A 12,842-nucleotide genomic window follows, 5' to 3' on the forward strand; every position below is an offset into this window, starting at 1 on the left:
TGGCACAGACATACATGCATTCACACACATTCATATGTACAAACAAGACTGCACAGAGCAATCAGCCCTGATTTTTGTCATTTCTGCAGTGCGTCCATACGACGCCGGCTCCTCCTGCTCACAAGCTGCTGGCAGGTGCCGGAGTCTCTCCTAAGCCTCGGCGAAGGATAGTATGTGTAGGATTTATATTTTGGCCCCAGAGGAAGGAAATTCATGAGACTATAGCTCATCAGTGAACTCTGTTTCTGTGAAGAAAAAGGATTTCGAGACAGTTTGGATTTTGCAATGGCAGTTATTACTGAGTTAAGAACTTCTTTAAATTATTGTCAGGGTTTGCAAGTTTCACCCTTTGAGTCAGAGTTGCAGCTGCTGCAGTGGTTTATTGGAGCACTTTAACATACTTAGCAAATTTTCTTTTACCTTTATAGACTTTTTTGACATTCAAATCTTTAAACAACTAAATAGTTGCAGCAGTTTATTGAAACATAGAACGTAGAAATACAGTATATTAGAGTTTGTGCAATTCTCATGAGCTTGTAAGTCAAGATTTGGTACCTTTATTCTTAAACACAGCATGAACTCTCTGAGGCAGCTTTCTCACAGCATCTGTAAGTAGTCATCAGGAATAGTTCTCCAGACTTCTTCAAGGACTCTTGAAGAGCTCTTCTTTGGATGTTGGCTTCCTTTTGTTCTGTTCTCTGTCAAGATGATCCAACACTTTTTTGTAAAGTGGAGGTCCGGGTTGTGGGGAGGGTATTTAGTGTATTTGCAGTGTGGGATCGTTGTGATGCTGAAAAATGAAGCTGTTGCCAATCAGATCCTTTCCTGATAGTATTGTATGGTGGATTAAAATCGGATGGTACTTTTTTGCATTCATAATTCTATTAAGATATTAAGACCAGAGAACTATTGTTCAAGACATCTTTAAAATTTTACAACAAGGTTTTGCTTTTTCGAAGAGTAGCTTGAGTATGTCAGTAAAGGTGATCACTTCATCAGAAACAGTTTTATCGTGTTTGTTTAAATCATAAAGTGTTGCTTCATATATGTCACACTTGCCCTCTTTGATCTAATGCAATTATTATTAATATTATTATTAGTAGTAGTAGTATTATCATCATCGTTTATCTTTGATACTCCTGTTTGGATTTTCTTCCGTTGAATGAGATTTTAGGATGTCGCCATGTCTGTCTGATCTTGGCACCGCTTTTTATTGACAGCTTGTGTGTGTTTGTGTCTCAGGTGGCAGGTCGAAGGTCCAGACAGGTGTTTGAGCCTGCAGCAGGCGTGTGGTCAACATGGGGGGAGTGGTCAGAATGCTCTCAAACCTGTGGCGTGGGCATCTCACAGAGGAGCAGGAAGTGTTTACCTCCACCTCCTCCGCAGGCCCCTCCACTATCCCACTCTCCACCAAACTGGGCAGGTTATCTGCCCGGGGGCGTCGGAGATCCTGCCGTCTCACCTGTGCGTCCCTATTATCCTCCTCGTTACCCTGGGCAGCACCACCTGCCTTATCGCTCTACGTCAGTCTCCACCAATCAAAACCCTGGATTGCCTCTTTATCGGGACACACCCGCTGAAGGAGGAGGAGGAGGGCCTCCCGTACCAGCGCAAACCAATCGATCACCTCCTTTGTACCAGCCAGAATTCTCCTCAAACAATCAAGACCCCGTGCCTCCTGTTTTCAGATCTCCCTACCGTGCGCCAGCACACGGCTACAACCAGCCAGCACGGGTCATCAGGCGACCAACCAATCCTGGAGCACTGAGAGCAGGAGGAGGGGGGAGCAGAAGGTCGGTCTCCACCAGCCGGGAGGGTTTACCTACAAGAAGGTTAGTGATTTTAAAAAAAAAGACCAAAAAAACACAGCTAATTTTACTTGAAGAGCAACAGTTTGGGTGCACCACTGCACTTGTAACCCACCCAGTTGTGACGTAACAGCGTAACAAAACACCTTAAGGATGATGACCTATAAACCACCAAGTCAAGAAAAACAAGGTCCAAATTTAAGGATGCTAATCTACGTAAGCTTCTTTCTATCACAGTTACAAAAAAACCAAAAAACAGAACATTTACATTTTGCCTTACTCAGCACTCTTGAGTTCGCTTTTTCCAGGAAAATGTCAAAGGAAGTGAGTTTTGCATCGCTGGCAGTAGCAACGGCGGTTTGTTTAGGATAAATAGACGGACTCAGTTGTTTGGATGGGGAACAACAGCATCGCCGTGGACAAAAACACAAGAAAAGATTGATCACTGGGCGTGACGGAAGGTGTGATGTTGCAAAAATGAAAGAAACTGCCGGTTTGTTTTCAGAGTAATGTTCGACTAACATGTTGTGGCTTCATTCAGGTGTCATTAGTTAAACCGCTGACATTGTTTAAGCGTTACAGGGTTTGTTATTATGTTTCAAGCTTTGGGAACTGGCATTTTGCCCATCTCTGTTTCTGGTATCTACTGTATTATTACATCATTACGTCTGGTTTCTGTCATCCAGACAGGCAAGGCATTACCCTTCCCGCTCACCACAGTCTGCTGGTTGTGTGTCGTTTATAATAAATGTACTCTGCCACTCTGTCTGTGTGACTGCCTCTGCATCTCTGTCTCTTCTCCTTCCTCTACTTCATCTGCCTTTTCTTTTTGACCCTCAGGTCTTCCAGCATCCGTCCAGGTCAGTTTGGATACGGCAGAGTTCCCTTCTCTCTGCCTTTGCATCGTCAAAACCGCCAAGCTCGCCACACTGTGAACGGCACTGAAGATGCCACAGTAGCGCCCGAACAGGCTGCTCCTGAGGACATCACAGAGAGTAACAGGGGAGAGGAAGAGGAGGCTGAGAGGGATGAAAGGGACAGGCAGGAGGAGGAGAATGCAGAGCGGGAGATTTCTGAGACACCTGCCGCAGAGAAGGTGCCCACAGTTCCCACCATCCGCCCTCTGCTGCGACCCTCTCACACCCATACACAGCACGGGAGGGCCAGAGGGCAAGTTCCACCTCCTCGTCCCTTATCACGTTCCTCGCTACCGTCTGTCTTCAGTAACCGCCAACGGTTTGACTGGAACTCCGTCACTGCCCCACCTCCACCCGTCCCTCCTCTGTCGCGGCCCTACTCCCCTGCAGCCGGTTCACCTTTTTCCCCACCTCTCCACCGCAGCAGCCCTGTGCACAGAGACAGGGAGCTCCACCCGGCCTTCAGTCCCCAAGCTCCACCTGCCGGAAGCATCTACCCCTTACAGCACCCGCACGTTTCCCACCTGGGGATGGAGTCAGGCAGAGAAGGTGGGGCTCCTCGCACGTACACATGCGCAGGGCCGGAGAAGGAGTACCGCAGGTGTTTCTCGCAGGTAAGACCTAAAGATTGTGTCCAAATCTTCACCTGTGAGTCTTCAAACCAATTGTAATGTAATTAATTAATTAATTTTCTACTTAATTTACCGGCTTCACACCCAATCATTCAGTCTATAGTCGCGCTCGCTTCGTATGCGTGCAGTGAATATTTGATAGGTAGACCATTCTCCAGTTTCTCCAGTTCCAACAGTAGCTGGTTGTCTCTGAGCACTGAGACGGAAAATGCCTGCTACTGCTTGCGCCACGCCATGCCATTTGTGTATTCTGGGACACAACCAGAACACACATTTACTCCAGTGAAACTACACAAATAGTTAAGCACATGTGCATGTCTTTACAGCACACATACATGTGAGTATAAACACTGTGGGTGTTACTCTGGGCAAATGCGTGCACCTAGCACATCTGGCTCGGGCCCTGCATTGATTGCCGTCTTATGATTGGGGTTGCGACCTGCTCCATACCTATCAGTGCAGCACAGTGAGAGCTTTATCTGAGCAGAGAGCTGCCAAGAAGAGGAGCCAGAGACACCGTCGGGCTGCTCGTGCCAGATGGGCCAACTCACTGTCAACGCACAGGTGAGAATCTGGGGTCGACCTCGCAGCAAATCAGGCTTCACTCAGGCGAGAACGCCGCACTTGATTTCACTCAATTAATTGTGAGATTTAGAGTGAATATTGTGGATAAAGTTTCCGAGCAGTACAGCAGGTATTAGGTGTATCTATGGTGCCATTTCAAGCTGACCTTACTTGTTTAAAAAAGGGAAAATAACTCAAAGCACAAAGGCTCTGCACATATGATAGTATTTTCAGCCATCAGCTGCATTCAGCCTGGTAGGATTACAATTGGCAAGCTTAGACGTTTTCCATCTCTTGCTATGGCTGCTGTAAATTAACAGCAGACTTCCACACAACCTTCAGCCATCGCTGCCATTTCTCAACTATCAATCAGTCAAATCTGGTCTCTGGAGAGGGCGACAGCACATGGAAATTTACATATTTCAGCTCCAGTAGCCAATAAGCGTTAACTGTAGTCAGGCATTTATAAAAATACCTGATTTATAGACACTGTGTGATACCTGAGGATCAAATAAAATGCTTTCGTATACGTGGCAACAAGTATCCAAAGCTATTGTTCAGTTTTCTTAGCTTTTCAGCTGCTTTAAAGAATGATTGGAATTATATTAGGACTAAACCTTAGATACATACGTAAAAGCTAACCTCTCCCTCTGCAGATGGAGAGACGACTAAACAAAATTGAGCACTCGGATCACGGCAAAAATACCCAGGGTGACATGTGACTGGGTTATTTATTCCAGCAGGTCTATCTTAAGTGGGCGCGCAGGAGGACGTGATAAGACTGGGCTCAATGAACGCCACACTCACATGCGCAGCTACACCCTCCTGCCCCCACAGTCCACATCTACAGCTTGCTCTCATCAGAGTGGAAGTAGACACTCGAACGGGGCACTCACGTTGGCACTCACAATCCCTTGACTTTTCCCTCTGCAGATAATTTGGCAGCCTCTCTGCGCTTGTCTTTTATCCCCCTATCTTTCTTTCCTTCTGTCTGTGTCCTGTTCTGTGCTCGGCAGTCCCCATTTTAAAACAGATTTAGTAGCTGGCAGAATACATGACCTGTGTGTGCCAAGAGTGCTAATAGCAGTCCTGTGATGGCTGAGCCTGACTCATTGGGTTACATATTTACCCAACATTAGCCTCTGTTTCAGCCTCTCTTGCTGCTCCAGTAGATTGTTGGTTTTATGTGTCTTAAAAATAGGTTCAAGTCCTGCTGAATGCAAGACTTTGCCCAGGCTTGTATGAACTGTATATATAATGTGTGTGTTTGTAATTCAGGGAGTGAGCCAGTGGAGAATGACACATCCTATTATCTATTAGGTGTGTTTGTCAAAACACGGTGTGCCTGAGGCACATTGCAAGTGTGACTGGCTGTTGCAGTGAAGCAAATGGGGAAGCAAGAGAGGGACAGAGGAAGCGAGAAGGGCCAAAGGTCAGATGTGCAAGATGTGTGCGTAAGTGTCAGAGCGAGGGTATAAGGGGAGGGTGGTAAAGGAAGTGACGCAGTTAAGTAGTAGTGAAAGGGAGTACTGTTTTTAGAAAATGTGCCCATAGTAGTGGGAGGGCGAGCCAAAGGGCAAGGGAAGTAAAAAGGTGGGGAGGGAGAGATGGAAAATGAATGAGTGTTTCAGTGTGGAAGGATGGGGACAGAGGTGTAGAAGGAGGCGTGGTTCACAGAAGCAAAACAATTGACTTGGATGGAGAAGAAGAAAAAGATTCTGCTGGAAGACGAAGTTTGTGTCAAAGGAAGAAACAGATTCATGGAAAACTCTGTGTGTGTGTGTGTGTGTGTGTGTGTGTGTGTGTGTGTGTGTGTGTGTGTGTGTGTGTGTGAGCAAGAGAAAGAGTTTGGGTTCAAGTGTGTGTGTAACAGGAGAAGAAGTTATTCTGCGTGAGGAAGAGCGGAGGAGAAGGTGAAATTTGAGAAGAAGAGGGGAAAAAGAGTTCGAAGCAGACGCTTCACAAAGACACCTCCTGTCCCTTCCTGTCCGAGGTCTTTCTAATAAATTTCTGCGATCGTCTAAGTGCTCCATCTTGTCTCGGTTCCTCTTTCTGTGCTTTACATGAGTGTAAATATTTACGTAGAATGACTAACAGTGAATATTTCTACACCAGCAAGTCAAGGAAGCGTTCCTCAGACCCAATGATGTCATTTATAGTCACGACCGGCAGGACAGCCACCTCGCACTTTCCAAAAAAACACAGTTTTATTAGTCCTAGTTTAGTGTCCTCTCTCTATATCCAGTTTCCTCTTAATTTATTGTTCTTGTCATTGACCTAAACCAGTGTTTCTTCCTTTACTGTATTCCTCAATTTGGAAGCCAAGATAAACTTCAGTCCTCACCAACAAAAGACTCTGAGGTGAGATTTAAGGTAAAGGTTAGAAAGATGAAATCAGAAAACTCCTGCAGTGGTTCTGCGCCCACCCGTCGGTTACAGAGCCACAGTTTGAGAACCACAGGCTTAAAGCAACATTATTTATGACCCTCCTCAAACCAAACTCTTCATCTTGATGAGACAATAACACAAAAGATAATGCATATAATGCTTTTATGTATTAAAATTTCACTAATTTCACTCCTATATCTGACCCACTTCCACAGCACTGTGCAAAAGTCTTGCACCACCCCTCTTTTCTTTACAATTTGCTAGGAAAATGCAAAATAGTATTGATTTATTACAACATATACAAACATATCTGGAATACTTTTGGTACTGATCCCCAACAGCACTGGCAGAAATGCTGCCCTTTTATAGACCTCCTCTGTACATATTATGATGATTAGAAACACAGATTTTTCAAATTTAGATTCCAGTAATTTTCAGCTAGGTTCTTCTGTTTGCTGTACAAATAATTAAGATTTTATTCTGGTCAAACTGCATTTTTTTTTGTATTGTCAATTAAAGAAATAGAAACAAATAAGATGGTTTTCTAACAGGCTGCTAGAAACAAAGTCCCTAAACATATAATTTAATATGGTTCTTTCCCATTTTGTGTGTTATGTGTAAACACAACACTGGTTCATCCAAAGTTAGGGCCTTTTTTTCATGGTTGAATGATTCATAGGTCAGTGTTAAGTGTCCTAACAAACAAAAGAAATTTCTCTGAAACTGATCTGGTACAGGGAGTGGACTGAAAATTGGGAACTTTGAAAGATTTTCTAAACTATCACTCAAAACCACCAAAAAAGTAGTCTGGTTCGTTGGAAGCAAAATATAAAGAAATGAGGGGTGTTTCGAGACTCGACACAGACACAGCACTGTGCGTTCTGGCCATCAAGACAAGCACACTCCTGTTTTCAGGCTGCTGCAGCGAGTCAGATGATCTAATCACACTCTGTCATTACAGAAGTGGTATTAAACAGAAAATATATTATGACTAACAGAGCTGAGAGGCCACACTCCTCAGCTCTAATGAGTGTGTGCTGGCCCTGCCACGCTCACTGCGGTTCCCAGGAAGTGACAAACAGGCCCAGATGTGCTGGGTTGTGGCATGAAACCACACAGACTCATTCACAGGGATCTGAGCTTTATGTGCTTTAGCAGAGCTACCTGCTTTTCTAGAAAAAAACAGAAAAGCAGGTGCTGCCTGCTTCGCCTGCTTTTAACAGCTACTGCGTCCTGATTACTTCCATGTTCCTTTGATCTCTTTCGGTCTGTGTTTAGTTAGCTCCCACTCGAGAGACGTAGCACTCGAAGAATCGTGAATTAAAACCACAGAAGTACAACTGCCAAAGAAAAAAATATAACTTTAGAAAACTTTTATTTGGGGACAAATCAATAAACTTTTTAAGCCTTTTTTGATCAAATTTGGCTGATGGCTGCATGCTTTCAAGAATTTCAACATTAATTAACGATGTAGGTTGTTATTTATTGGGTTGCACACTTATTTCCACAGTCATCCAATGAAATGCAGTTTTGTCTGATGCCTCCTCCATCTCCCAGCATGCTCAAGATGACTTTTAGCATCAGTGCTCAGACCAAGTTTATTATAGATAACTAGAACTAAACTTAAAGCTAAAGCGAGAGTTGAGAGAGAGAGAGTTGTAATAATCACACCATCTACGTCTTTGTTAAGATAATCAAGAAAATGTTGAAGGAATTCAAGCTGAAAGGCTCATTAGATAAAAACGAGGACATAAATATATATATTACAAAGTCATATAGAAGATGTTCCAGTAGAAACAATCTTAATGCCATATTACATCACCCTCAGGGACATCTCAGCTCTTAAAGATGAATGAAATTAAGCATCAGCAGCTCGGAGGTGAATTCACAGAGAGATCAAATATTTCCAGGTTCAGAGGTTGGACTCTTGCTGCCTCTGTCTCCAGGTCCAGGTGTTATTAAGAAAGTGAGGGTGATTTCTTGGTATTAAAAACATACTGGTTTAAAAAATATGTTGTGGATTTGTAGAGCTGCTACATGGAAAGTGAAGCATGGAAATTGGCATTTCAGTGCTTTGAGCACAGCTTTGGACTTGTTTATTGATCTTGTGGCCACACTATTCTTTTCTTTTCTTTGCTCAAACCCACATTTCTCCCGAGGACAGCATCAATGTTTCTCGCCATTCTCCCGCCTTCACTCGTTGCCTGTTTTTTGATTAGTGAGAAGTATTTCCTTTAGGGGACTCATGACACCCCCCGCCCCGCCAGGTCATAGCTGAAAGCTTCCCTATGAAGAGGCGGCACACGGCCTCAGTCACAAGATTAGGCACAGAATGTTAATCACTCGGGACAAACCTATACACACACATATGTCAGCGTATGTCATGGATTTGCATGCACGCAGAGACTGATTAGTCGTGCTCTGAGGCGATTCATGGCTGCAGGGGCCGGCCGTCAGTTGTTTTGTCTGCATTGTGCTGCAGTCATGCTTGAGGAATGACCGGCCAGCCTTAACCTGTATTCAGGCGATTTTGCCAGCTGTGCAGGCGTGGGCTTCAGTGGTGAATAAATGAGCAATGAGCAAGATGATAGGAGTGTGTCTTCAGAGGTTTCTCTGCTGAGACACGCACGGCGCTAAAGGTAGATCCCGACCAAGCTGCGGTTTGGCCTGTGTTATTGGTGGATTTCGACCTGTCACTTGTCAGTGTCAGAGTATATCGTGTCCATTATACAGCAGTATAAAATTTCTTTAAACATAACAAAACTGTGAAAGGTGTTAGAGGTATTTATCCAGCCTTCAACTTCATCTAATTATCTGGGCAAGAAGAAGGCACAGGGAACAGACAGTCTGACAAAGGATTATATATATTATACATATTATATACACACACAGAGGTGAGACACAGGCACAGGCAGTAATTAAAGTCAGACAGTTGCAAAAGAGGGAAAAGAACAAAAACAGAAAGTAAAACCAAATCAAGATATGTGAGAAAATTAACATTTAAAGTGAAACTGAAAGCAACTAAAAGACAAATAACAGAAACAAAGAGACATTGGAAAGTTAATATACACCCTTTTCAACTTAATAAAGTATGAACATTCATATTGATACACCAGAAACCTGCATCTGGATCCAGCATTGGTCACAGGGCTGTTTCCAGGATTTGTTTGAACTGGGGTGACGTGTCGGGGATCAGAATATTTAATAAGAAATTCAATCAATGTGAAAGACTGGTCCAAAACTCAATGGCCACAATTTTCTGTCTCACACGCAGGCGTGTAACTGTAATTAAGTAGCTTTATAGTGCACAAGTGGTATAATTCAAATATATTTAAAGTGACTAAAGTAAACATACCCCTTATGCCGAATGACACTTTTTAGATTCATATAGAGTATATAATCAGATCATAATTATTGATTTATGTGTATTCGTTGATGTGTATATCACTTAAACGTTCCAGCTTATATAGTATATAAGTATATAAGTATACTATAGTATCTTAATGGATAGGTTGATCTAAAATAATGCAGGATTTGGATTATTTGGATTAGCAAAGTAATAAACAGAAGACAAATAAATAAGGTTTAAAATAAATGCTGTGGAGGAGAAAATACAACATTTGAAGTAAAAGCAGAAAGTAGCATAGCAAAGATTACCCAAATTAAAGGAAAAGTACTTCAAACCTGTACTAAATAGAATCTACTAAGTGGCATTCCTAATGGTCCTGTCCAAGCTTTTATCCAATGGAACTGCCCAGTGTAGGGTTAACAGTACTATAGTCCAATGGCGTTGGTCAGGATGGTGCCAGAAAATCTTCCCACAACCCCCAACTACCACCACCACCTATTCATGAACGATCAGTTGGGCTCCTTAAACCCTAATTCCTAAACAACATCCTCACTTAAAATGAAACATCACGTTTTACTTTTCTAAAAGTTTTCTGTATGTTTTGTGCTACTTTCCTTTAACAAATGCGTGCCAAGTATGGAAAGTTGAGCACAAATGCTCCAGGGACCGTTAATGATGACTATGATGATGATAATGAGCATTATTATTATTTAAATCCTTTATTTGAACAGACTGAGATCGCTTTTTCAAGAGAGACGGGTGTACAGAAATCACACACACAAACTGATACCAATAGCCACACAATGAAACAACACATTATACGTGATTACAAATAAAACATGTGTAAGGGTAGTTGCAGATAAATAAATATAACCTTTTGAGATGTTTCAGTGAAATCCAAGAATGTAGCTACAGAGTTTGTTTTTGCAGCTCATTCAGTCCATTTACAGGCAACAAAGTATTCAATGATGAAATCATTGATTAAGTCACGTTGCTGTGGTAAGTGTGTGTTTCAGCTGTGTTGTGTTAAGGCTTCGGCTGTTGTGAATGTGTGATGTGTTTCTGTGGCTCAGAAAATATTGACCAAGACTCCTGCAGCATTTAATGTCTTCTGGCCGGTGTTCAGCTTCCAGGTTCGTTGTTGACGTGTTAATTAAAGCTGCGTTCCTCTAAGGGGCCTAAGAATGCGTATAAGTAATCTTAACATTCTGAACTAAATGAATTGTGGTTTTCGTAATCGCATTTCTTTTACAAAATATCGCTAGCTGGCTTAAAGCAAAAGGTTCCATATTTTGTTCCTCTGCAGAACTCATTAGTATAGTCTGGGTGTTTGTTTCACATGCGAGTGCGATGTGTAATCGGGGCTTTGGCTTGTGTGGCATTTTTGTGAGTGTGTGCAGAACAAAGCCGTCACCCCGTCTGCTCCACATGTTCTTATATATACTGCGCACAGATCTCCCCCCCAGTCTGGGCAGTAAAACACATCTATAACCTTCACAGCTACCGTACAAAAACCACTAACTGTCCCTCTTTCTCCAGCTGCATTCACTTTACTCTCACCTGCTGCTATACGCTAGTCTGTCGCTCAGTCGCAGACATTTTTTGAAATCTCTTGCCTCGTTTCTTTTGTGTTTACAGCACAATCTCTGAGCTGCTCTGACTTTATCAGATATGTTTGGTAGTATTTCATTAAACTCGGCAGCGAGGGAGTGGGAAAGTCCACTCTGGTAGAATTTGAGTCTCATATTAGTGGTTTTGGCCTTAAAGTTAATTGCTGAGATCTGTAATCTGCAAAGGAAATTAAACACGCAAAGAAACAGAAGCAATCAGATGATAATCAAGGTGTTACACAAACCCACCGGTTAACCTAATCTGTGTGGGAATCTCTCCATCTATCATTCCTTATCTTGAAAGTGTTTTTGCCTTGTTGGCCCATTTAATAACCTCCTTTTCCCCTCTCCATCCCTTATGAGGAGAGTCGCCCCTTGCCCTGTGCTCACAGTATACCACTCCTTACAATTACACACAAATTATCCTCCAGAACCATGAAACACCAGAGAGCACGTTGCCTTCTCTCTTCTGCTTTTCCCCTCAAACCGTCTCCGCTTTCCTCCCCTCTCCGTTCGGTCCATTGTCTTTCCTGACATCCTTACACACAGACTTCTTTTTTTTAGAATCCACTCCTACCATCTTACATTCTTTCTTTTTACATTCCTTTTCCCTTTTTTTCTGTACTGTAGCATCCCACGTCTGCACACTACACCCTGTGCACATGTGTGTTTGTTTATGGGGCTGTTGTCCGTTTAATGTTTGCAGGCGAACACACATGCCCTGCGACATGGAGCATATCCAGTTTAAAACAGGGCTCTGCATGTTTATGTGCAGCAGAAATATTTACAACCAGAACCAACCGTGTTTCACACACAAATCTGTGCAGATTTGCACAGTCCCTTGAAAACATAAGGTCGCATACGTGTGCTGACCTTCAAGGAGCCCGTATCCGGTCCTAAATTCAGTGGATGTGGCTTGACACATTCCCTTATAAGTGGCCTTAACCAAATGTGTATCATATCACCCATAAATTATGCCAGGTTAAGTCTGTTTTTTGAGCAGCGAGGACATGCGGTAAGCCGTACCACATAAAGTTTCATGAGCTGGTTTCACACTTTGACAGAGGGGAAAGGGGGGGGGGGGGGGGGGGGTTCAGCATCACAGAGTGCATGCTTTGATGGTTTATCCATGAGAATCTTTTACACTTTGTCGCAGAGGATGGTTCACGTGGGAAATGTTGCTCTGTGTGTGAGTCTGAACCTTAGTATTCGCTCCCCCCAGACGAGCTGCTAGGAACTTTCCAGCTGTTTGTGACAGCTGTGTGCGTGACAAGAGGTTCAGAAAAAAAAATACAAGAAAGAAAAAGAGGAACGAATCAAATAAAGTAGGAAATGAAAGACAAGAAGATTGCAGAGCTGACAGAGATTAGAGTTCCAAGGAAATCGGAGAGCTCCGTGTGTGTGTGTGTGTGTGTGTGTGTGTGCGTGTGCGTGTGTATGTGCGTGTGTGTGCAAACTCCTCGGGCAGGGTGATTGTGGTTTACCACAGAAGTGACACCCGATGAAGCTGGTGGGAGTTTTAAAACCTGTTATTTAACTAAAAATGAAAACAGTGTAAGACTGCTCTGCTACGA

The 12,842-nt window shown here is 43.1% G+C and overlaps 1 protein-coding gene across 1 annotated transcript in view; it reads left to right on the forward strand.

The window, feature by feature from the left end:
* The window catches only part of adamtsl4 (ADAMTS like 4), a 38,083-nt gene that overhangs the window by 5,149 nt on the left and 20,092 nt on the right, over positions 1 to 12,842 (forward strand). The window contains exons 5-6 of the mRNA XM_087848227.1: positions 1,243 to 1,832; positions 2,649 to 3,339. Of these exons, the coding sequence (XP_087704353.1) occupies positions 1,243 to 1,832; positions 2,649 to 3,339 (1,281 nt within the window). The remainder of the gene's footprint in view (positions 1 to 1,242; positions 1,833 to 2,648; positions 3,340 to 12,842) is intronic.

Source organism: Neolamprologus brichardi, chromosome 11 (assembly GCF_056152115.1).
Source record: "Neolamprologus brichardi isolate AB-2024 chromosome 11, ASM5615211v1, whole genome shotgun sequence".
Taxonomy (NCBI): Eukaryota; Metazoa; Chordata; class Actinopteri; order Cichliformes; family Cichlidae; genus Neolamprologus; species Neolamprologus brichardi.